The following is a 10,109-nucleotide window of genomic DNA, read 5'->3' as shown; positions in this document are numbered from 1 at the left end:
TGTATCTAATAAAATCAGCAGGCATCAGCCAGAGAAAAATACTGGATATTCCAACATTATTTTTATTTTTCAGAAACACTTGTTGATGTTGTGAATGAGAAAGACAACACTCAGTCTCAGGGAGCCTTTAGAGAACATGTGCTGAACAATGTAAGGGAAAGTTACTTTTAAAGTAATGCGTTGCAATATTGTGCTACTCCCTAAAAAGTAACCCATTTTTATTGAAAGTTTAACTAAAAATGTGTACATTTATAAAGTAATGTGTTACTTTACTCGTTACATCAAAAGTAATCTGATTATGTAATGCAATCATGTTATCCCAACACTGGTGCTTTATTAGAGTCATTGTCAAGCTTAATCGTCAAGCCTCCAGACTCCCCTATAAAACCTACAGACCTGTGCAGGCAAAAAAAGAAATGCTTAAGCCTCACATTGGCTCAAAAAGTCTACTGTGATGTCATCAAGGGATGCTTTTGTCCCTTTTTGAGGAAAACATACAATGTCATCAATAAAACCCAGCAAATATTGGCCAACAGCATTGTTTGGCAAATGGAAATTCTATATTTTTGGCCTTTATAGTATTCTATTTTGGGTGATATTTACACATTCTCTCATTCTTTTTATTGACATGGCCAAACAATTTAGGCGTGTTGTGTGAGTGGGTCATCAATGACGTTTGCGGCCGCTTGTGTCAGAGAGATACCGCAGGGACAATGCCGGGCCGTTAATTTAATGCGTTTACGGACGTTCTTAATGGGGTCGGTGTAACATCAACCCACACCCATCGCTTTGGCCTTCAAGGCCTGAAAAGAATCTACGGCCTGGGTTCAGAGAAAAAAATCGAGGTCACCTTAATGTCAGATATTAAACGCCTTGGGGCTGTTTGAACAGGGGGTTTGGTGATTATATAAATCGGTCAAACAGAGAAAAGGAAATTCTTCTTTGAGCAAAGAGGATCTGCTCTGAAAGGTTGCTAGGAGTGACAGAAGTAACAGACGCAGTTTGAAATGGAAGTGCTTGCCAAACTTTCCCTCTCTTTGGTAAACAGTCACAAGGAGAATCTGAAACACTTGTTCGCATAAAAATAGTTTTTTAATGATTGAAATTGTGTATTTACAGTTTTACTGGCATCTAAACTCTCTATCAGCCTTTAATCCTGAAGACAGGAATAAGAGACTTACCACACAGACAACATTCGTGAACATAAGTGATATACATTAAACTGAAATATCTGAACGCGGTAATTGAATATACATATCTAAATACTCAGGGTGGATGATGACCCCTAGGATGATGACCTTTGACCCTTTCTCATAATTTCATATGACTCACCTTGTTTATGTCATTGTATTTTATATTTATATCAACACAAAAATGGCCTGACACAAGATATATGTCCTACTATTTTCTAAAGCAGCAGACAAAAACAGAACTCTCTCAAAACACTTCAAAAAAAAAAAATAAAGATTGGGAATGATAATGTTTGTGTGTGTGTGTGTGTGTGTGTGTGTGGTTGGGTATTTGCCTTGGGATTAGATTACAAAATGGCCACTAATTATATTTACTAGTCACATTTTACTTTTGTAAAATATAAATATTTACTAGTTCTGGCTTAAAAAAAAGTTGTATTATGTACTTTAAAGCAGATCACATTCACAAACATCCCTTGTGTCAGTGAAAATGCATGATTTGGTCTTAAATTGAGAAAAAGGTACTTTTTTGGCCATAACCTTAAATCTACAGCCTTCATATGTGATCCAATAGCTTTAGTCACTACTGCACATGTTCAGGAAACAGTTTGGTCCACAAAAAGTTACTTATTCATTATATTTTCATCTTTAGGAGATGGTAGTGATCAATAACACCTGGAGAAATGCAGCTATAATGCTCTCTGCTAGCTTAATGAGCATTTTACTGGAATTTTTTAATAATAGATTTCCAGTCATTTAAAGCTGGATCGTCCTAGTGTTAGCTGTATCCCACTGAGGTAATATAGAGTGGAATTCTTTCCTTTTTCACTTTTGCGAAAGCAACTAGAAACTTGAAATCTCAGCTCATGTTGTTTCCACAGATCCAGTATGAAGTACATTTTACAAATAGCTGATTTTGTTGAATTATGTTCTATAATTTTCTTTGAAAATTCTTCATGAAAAAAAGAAATAATGAAAAGACATCACTTCTACTATTATACCACTTCCTAACATACTGTCCTCTGTCTCTCCATTATGAGTCTTTGATGGAGCGAGGCTACATCAGATGAGTGTATTTACACAGCCACCGTGGTGGTGGAAGACACGGGTGTTGCGGCTCCTTCCGGTGTAACCTTAGCCAATCGGTGGTCTTTGTTTTGCGAGCAGCTCCGCCCACATAGCTGGCAGGACGCGCAGCAGGAGTTGCAGCAGGGCAAGAAACGAAACACACTCAAACGCCACAGGAACCAGCCGGGGGCCCAACAGCACCAGCACATGAGAACCCCTCCTGCCGTCACACCCAGAACCACATACAGCGCCAGCAGAGAGATGGAAGCCTGGGAATCTGGAGCAGAAAGATTGCATTAATGGACGAGGACCTACAATACCCTGCACTGTCAAAAAATATTGTTGGTTTAACTTAAAAAAGTAAGTAACCTGGTTGCCTTAAAATTTTGATTTTTTTTAATTAAAAAATGTAGCTAATACAATGAAGGAAATTGGTTTAATAAATAGAAACTCGAAATATTATTGTATCTGAACGACATAAAATTGATAAATGATGAAATAAGCACAATTTGGCATGTTTGGCTGCGTCATCAGAAATAAAACACACAATTACCCAATATGCTTACAAAATCTTTTAATAATATTTCAATAAAGGTTGTCGATTCTTAAAAATGTTCATTGTATTAACTCAAATTTTTAATTTCAATGAACTCAAAATTTTAAGGCAAGCAGGTAACTTTTTTTTACAACATTTTTACAGTGTGAGATTTAAATGAATTCAGCACAAACACACTTACATTAACTCTTAAAACTGTTATCTATGGCATAAGTTTAAAAGAGATCAAAATCTGGTAATCATGCATCTTTTTAAAAAAAAAACAATAAACCATGATAGTGACTTTAGCATTGAGTCAGCAGCAATATTACAAAAGACACTTTGCACAGTAAATCGTTTCATTTGTTTAATAACAGGTTTCAGAATAAATAATTGTTTCATCAAGCAATATAGTTCATTAGCTTAATATAAAAAATACATAAAAACAAAATATATATGCATTTTATGTCTTTTCCAATCAGACCAAGCCTACAGTTAAAGAATTATATTAAGTTAACTGAAATAATCAGTTAAAAGTCAATTGGATTGCCAGACAGAGAAACGTGATTGGTCACTCCAGAGAACACGTCTCCACTGCTCTTATCTAGAGTCCAGTAGCGGCGTACTTTACACACTACATCCGGCGCTTTGCATTGCACTTGGTGATGTAAGGCTTGGATGCAGCTGCTCGCCATAGAAAACCATTCCATGAAGCTTTCTACACACTGTTCTTGAGCTAATCTGAAGGCCACACGACGTTTGGAGGTCTGTAGATATTGACAGAAAGTTGGTGACTTCTGCGCACTGTGCACCTCAGCATGCGCTGACCCTGCTCTGGGATTTTACATGGCCTACAACTTTGTGGCTGAGCTGCTGTTGTTCCCAATTGCTTCCACTTTGTTATTATACCACTAACAGTTGACCATGGAATATCTATTGGTGAGGAAATTTCACAAATGGACTTTTTTACACAGGTAGCAACCGATCACAGTACCACGCTTGAATTCACTGAGCTCCTGAGAGCGACCCATTCTTTCACAAATGTTTGTAGAAGCATCTGAATGCACATGTGCTTGATTTTATACACTTGTGGCCATGGAAGGGATTAGAACATCGGAATTCAATGATTTGGAGGGGTGTCCCAATACTTTTGGCTATAGTGTGTTTTATTTCAGCTTTATTTCAATTGATGACTGTGGCAAGGGGGGCGTGGTTCAGCGAGGTCTGCAGCGGGAGAGAGGGCCGCGGGACGAGCGGTAAGTGAGTGGGTTGGACGCAGATCAATAACACCTGTCTCTTGTTCCAGTAATGAGCGCGGAGACGGGATAAAACACCAGCGGAACCGGAGACCAGAGAGAGAGAGAGTCGGACTGTTGGTGCGAGAACACAGAGACTGAGTTTACCCGGAAGCCGGAAGTGCCGCGAACCGGAAGTTATTGTTGCTTATGAGTTTGACTGAGAACACACGAAGAAGTGTGTTATTGACATTGAGAAAGAGAAAATAAAGATACGCATCAACAGTCCAGCCGACCCCTGTGTCCTCTTCCTTCCTTACTATATCGAACTTGTTACAATGACAAAACATTATTATTATTATTTTGCTTATTTTTTATTGTTGACTGTGTTATTCATTACATCATTTTTACAGTAAAATAAAATATGATAGTCCTCATAATGCTACTTTCTTTTGTTAACTAAAGCTCTCTTTGTGAACTCTGTCCCTTCAAGTAGTGTGCCATTGTTTGAACACCTGTGGATTCTTAAAAGCAGTTTAGAACGGATATGGAGGAAAAATCTATTTGTTCAAATGCACAATTGTGAGTAGTTGCTACTTATAGAAGACTAGTGCTCTTGAGAAGTGTCAATGAGCAGCTGATTTACAGCTCACTGTTTGCAATGAGCATTTATGTGCTCCTCAGTTAGCCTTTGTGTCCTTAGCCTTTCAGAGTTCACCATTATACAGCAATGAAACTAAATTTATGGACAGTCAAAAAGAGCCAGCTTTCTGAGGAGTAGTCATATTTGGGTTCTTCTGCATTGAACCATTTTCTTCACTCACAGCTTTTCATCTATCTTTCTAAACTAATTTTTAAGGTCTAAATATGCACTAAAAACGATTTTGTACGTTAAACCCACAACCATGTAAAACTGATTTACTGAACATTGCAGCAGCTTAAACAGACAGTAACATGTACTTGGTTTTGTTAGTTTGGCCTTCTACAATTAACCATACAGCATTCTGGGAAGACTGTAAAACACGTTTGTAGTCTTGTAGAGTTTAATTACAAGATTTAACAAGATGGACAAGAAACCACTGTCGTATCTTAAAGGGATAGAACATTTTTGTAATTTATGTACATTTATATATATATTGCAAAATTCTATACCTTTATTTTTAACATAACAGATGTTTTGCCAGTGTTTAAGCCGCGTTTCCACCGTAGAAACTTTCCCAAGGAACTAGGGACTTTGGTGTGGTACTCAAATCGAATGCAAATGAGATTTGGGGACCAATTTCAGAAAATTATCATTTAAATTTCAACTTTTTATCACACAAAGCTAACATATGAATTCAGAACACTTACAAACACTCAATATAGTCATATTGATTAGTTTTATGAGGCTTTTTGTCACTTTTTGAGCTTGATGAAAAAGAGCCGTGGCATTACCGGTATATTCTCTTTGTGTTCCACAAAAGAAAAGAAAGTCATACACGTTTGAAACAACATGAGAGTGAGTATATGACTGATGACATTGTCATTTTTTTGGATCAGCTATTCCTTTAATTTTCTACTGCAAAGTCAACATACATGAAGAAATATAAAAATACTAAAATGACTACGTTCAACTATCAAGGCAAAGTACAACGGGAAGCAACTATTCCTTTAAATGTGTGAGAATTAACATGCATCCAAACAGATTTGTTTCTGTTTGGATGCATGTTTTTTTTATTGCTTTTCAGAACTACTGGAGAGCTTACCAGTCACAGAATCCAGATCAGGAATTGCGTTTGGAGTGGCACAGTTCTTTAAAGTGGACACTGTCAGAGTAGGAACTATGTTCAGCATCCGTGCTGGTTGGGTAACATGGTTCTGCGGGGGCTTGGGTGTAGATAGAGGACCTGGAACAAACAAAAACAAGAGCAAGACCTATCAGGAACAAATCCCAAAAGGAACAGCCTTCTTAAAAAAAACTCTTTACTGACCATTGCAAGCGGGATAATCGATTAAGTCACTGCTATCGCCACAGTTGTCAATGCCTTTATCATCTGCACAAACCAGACTCATGGGAATACACTTCCCATTCCGACAGTTGAAGTAAGGCTCTCCGCTGCACTCTGATTGGTTAAAACCTGGAGAGAAAACCAATATGAGTAGTTATATCATGCTTAAAAGTTAAAACGACTGAGAAGTAGTGATGGGTGCTTTCGAAACACTGCTTTGTGAAACTTCTTTGAATTGTAGTAAACAATGCTTTGTTACGTCATAGGTTTATAGATTACACTTGGTGTTTTATGCATGAATTATCATTGCATTTACACTGTTCTGACCAGCAGGTGTGTGGCTTTGGAATAGCAAACCCAGTTGGTTTAAATCATTAAACATTTTGAAAAGCTTTGTTTCTCCCATCACTACTGTGAAGTGGACGTAAGCACATTCTAACCCAGCCTGAATGAAGTGAAGTCTCCAACAAAGTCCACCCTTGGTTGAGTTCCTCGTGTCACAAGACGTAGAGTAAGAAATGTGCCTGTTGACAACACTGGTCGAGGAGGGCTCTTCCCACAGAGTGGCGGGCCAATTGGGGGTGCAGACTTATCCCTCCCATCGTAGAACTGGATGTAAGAGCCAGCATGGCAGGGATCTTCTGGCCCCTCCCTGGTGGTTGGCTCTAAGCTCAGGTCAGGCCGCGTCGGGCCAGATGAAGAGGACCCCCTGGGTGATTCCGGGAAGAGGGGCGGGGGGCTGTGCGGTGACACTCTTAGCAGGCTGTAGACCAGGAAAAAGCGGAAGTAGAACTGCACCTTGTCCCGCGGGGTGGCGGACTGCATGGTGAGGTGGCAATCCGTTCCCATGGAGACAAAGTAGTACCTCCGGGAATCCTGGTGGGACTTTACGATCATGCCGTCCCCCTGTATCGTCTGTCCACAGAAGTCCACCACATTCACTGTTGGGAATATTGAGATTCATGGTCATTTTCTTTGAGAAACTGAAATGTGGGGCTCAAAATAACTTTTGTTTCAGTTAACTGTTACCCAAGTCGCCGTTTTTATATTGCATTTAATATGCAATAGATTGTTTCAAAAAAGCTTAACAGTAACAAACAGGAAAATAAAAGAGTCAATGATGCAAAATTCCTTAAATATGACAAATTGAGATTCTGCTGTAAAGCAGCTCTACAAAAGACAAAAGTTCATAAATTATGAAACAGGTTCAATTTAGCTTTGAACCGCTCTACGGAAAACAACAGTGTCATTTCTTCAGCCTGAGTCAGTTTGCATCTCCTGATTTTGCAGAGTTAGACATGTTTCTGGGTCAACATATTTTGTTGATCCTGGAAAAACATTTCTTTCCGAAAATGTCCCTATACTAATAAACCTACCCATAAGTTATCCCTAAAATCAGAGGGAAATGATAGGTGGATAACACTGATGTAGAAAAACATAACCCTTGTTGTAAGCCTAAACTTGACATAAAGCCGTAATCGTAAGCCTCAAATCTGATTGGTTGATTGGAATGGTGTTCCAACCAGGATCAAAAAAGGTGTTGCACTTGGAGAAATCATGTTCTGCAATCAGTTCAGTATTAACCTGGCAAAGTGTTCCCTATTTGATAGTGTCTTAGTAAATCATATCCCTGAATATTAGGTGCCTTTTAATCCATGAATAAGCAAACCAAAGGAGACAGTGGCAAAGAACCCAAACTCCATGTTGTGTAGAACGAAATAAAGAACACAGGGATGGAAGGAAAACAGAACAAATCCAGTTCTAATCTAGAAAGACCACAAGCATGAACTGGCTTTGCATCCCCCCATCTGGGATACGAACCAAATAATAGGAAGATTTACAACCTCTTGGTTTATTAGCTTTGTTACCAAGGGCAACTGGTGGATCCGTGATGTCTCACTGCCAGGAATGCCCAGAGAAAACTTCTATTGGTGGAAAAGGACCAATACCTCAGAATATTCCGTAACCATGTATCCGAAACTGAGTTTCCACAAAAATGAGCAGCAGCAGAATAGTAAGTTCCCTATAAATGTTTTAATTGGCCAGACCAAAGTCCTCTGAGCTCCAATCACACCCGGGTTCCCACTGTAATGTCCAACTCTAGAAAAACAGCAAAGAGCGTGCCAACTCTGTGGGTAATGACACAGATGCCACGGGCTTTTTACAGGAACAGACGAGGAGGTGTATGCTATCTAGATGTATTGTCTTATAATGAAAGGCCATGATAACCATCTATCTATCTATCTATCTTTCTTTCGATATATATATATATATATATATATATATATATATATATATATATATATATATATATATATATATATATAATGTTACTAAAGTTCAGATACAAAATATTGTGGTATAAATTATTATTCTAAACTTTTTAGCTTTTTATTATTGTGAAAGACACCCAGAAATAATTAGCCTATATATACTGTAATTGAAGTAAAATGGTTTTATGGAGGTAAAAACTTAGGGAAAAATGATAAACTGTATAGCCTAGTATTTAATTTTTAATATGGGCTATAGTAGGCAATTTTTTCTTCTCTTTTTATCTTCAGTATATTACAGCAATGTGGCATTTTGGCATGAAATGGATGACTTAACTTTTTTATTTAAGTTTTATTTCAAAAGTTGTAACTGCAAAAACGTATTGAATGAAAACAGCGAGGAGAAAGACTGGAAGTAATTTTAAATCTACTTTCATTTAACTTCGTTAGATTACAGTTGTGGTAAGACAAATTGGGCGACATTGGACAAGCCAAATGTCTGAGAAAAGCCATTGCAACTCAAGCGCTGGTTCTAATGCCAATACACACAAATTAATTCAGAATACGAGAAGACACCCGATTGCAAAAAGTTTCTCAGACGAGGTAATAACGAGATAAATCTTGAGAAGTGAACACCCATCACCCTACCTGTCTCAATGGAGTGACTCTGGCGTGTCATTAAGCTGAACAGAACAAACCATCCTGACAGGTGCTGAATGCATCGCACTTTGTCCATCTCGAGTGTCCAAGCAAAGGCACTGGCTCCTCCAATGTTAAACTCAATTGTTCTGTCGCATTTGAATCGCGCAATGTCTACTCTTGCGAAAACCAAACATTCCCCTAATTTATAAAGACGACATGTAGCCCGTGAAACACCCCCAGAAGTGTCTTTTAATGCTTTTGAAGCGGGAATATTTGTCTATGCCGTCTCAGATGCGTCGAGCTTAATCCTTGTTCATCATCCCGGCTTTTGTGTCTTTAAAGCCTCTGTCAAATTTATGCGTCTGAACTATTTCCATGACAACAGGTCCAATGCCACGGATCTAAAGGAGGAGTCGTGCAGGACCCCCTCAAATTTGCCCCCCACACAAGCACCATCTAGAGCTGAAGACAGGGGTGAACATCTGTCACACTGATTACATTTGGACATGAACACAGTTACAAGTGTTCATGAGAACTATTGGAGTTTTATAAATACATGCATAGCCTACTAATATACTAGTCAGAGGTTTGGATATAAATATTCACTCTGCACTATTATTATTGTTCAAAGTTATCAGTGAAACTATTGATACAGATGAAAGTAATATGTAGGCGTCTTCAAAGATGCCAACTCTCAGCAAAGTCAATGAAACGCAACATGGGATGCTTTTTATAATTACAGGAGTATTACAGGAGTTCACGTCAGATGACTTGTGTTGCTGCTTGCCCTTTACTATATGGTCGAAGACATTAATAGTTTTTTTTAAGAATTTAATGCATAGAGATGAGTTGTATTTGAGTACAGAACAAATTTAAAGCATCTAAGCATAAGCCTTCAAAAAAAGGTTAAGATTATTAGGAATAAATTCAGTTTTACTTTTACATTACTTTAAAATCATTCTAAAAAAAACCCAAAAATAACTTATATTACACAATAACACACACACACACACACACACACACACAGATTTCTGCACCACATTCATGATCTTCTTCTGACACAAGAAACCTCTACATGTTACATGACATGTCCTCGTTTAAAGTTTTAAGGTGAAGTCAGTAAAAAGCTCTTAAACCTTTGGGGCCTTTCACAGAGTGGAATGAAGCTTCTTGTTAAATGT

General features: G+C 38.1%; 1 protein-coding gene across 1 annotated transcript; it reads right to left on the bottom strand.

The window, feature by feature from the left end:
- Nucleotides 1-326: 326 nt before the first annotated feature.
- ldlrad2 (low density lipoprotein receptor class A domain containing 2) lies at nucleotides 327-9,280 on the bottom strand. Its single transcript, XM_067431491.1, has 5 exons — nucleotides 8,935-9,280; nucleotides 6,457-6,957; nucleotides 5,999-6,145; nucleotides 5,774-5,914; nucleotides 327-2,535 (listed from the first exon to the last, which is right to left on the bottom strand). The coding sequence occupies exons 1-5, from the start codon at nucleotides 9,020-9,022 to the stop codon at nucleotides 2,267-2,269; spliced, it is 1,146 nt and encodes a 381-aa protein (XP_067287592.1). The 5' UTR covers nucleotides 9,023-9,280; the 3' UTR covers nucleotides 327-2,266.
- Between the last annotated feature and the right edge of the window lie 829 nt (nucleotides 9,281-10,109).

Source organism: Pseudorasbora parva, chromosome 22 (genome assembly GCF_024679245.1).
Source record: "Pseudorasbora parva isolate DD20220531a chromosome 22, ASM2467924v1, whole genome shotgun sequence".
Lineage (NCBI taxonomy): Eukaryota > Metazoa > Chordata > Actinopteri > Cypriniformes > Gobionidae > Pseudorasbora > Pseudorasbora parva.
This window is presented reverse-complemented; position numbering and strand designations above follow the sequence as displayed.

Excerpts from the sequence above, each read along its gene's own strand:
- ldlrad2 (XM_067431491.1), bottom strand. The coding sequence starts at position 9,022 with ATGGACAAAGTGCGATGCATTCAGCACCTGTCAGGATGGTTTGTTCTG. Across the intron at positions 6,146-6,456 it reads CTTCACTTCATTCAGGCTGG|GTTTTAACCAATCAGAGTGC; the intron begins GTTAGAATGTGC and ends TTTTCTCTCCAG. Across the intron at positions 5,915-5,998 it reads CGATTATCCCGCTTGCAATG|GTCCTCTATCTACACCCAAG; the intron begins GTCAGTAAAGAG and ends TGTTTGTTCCAG.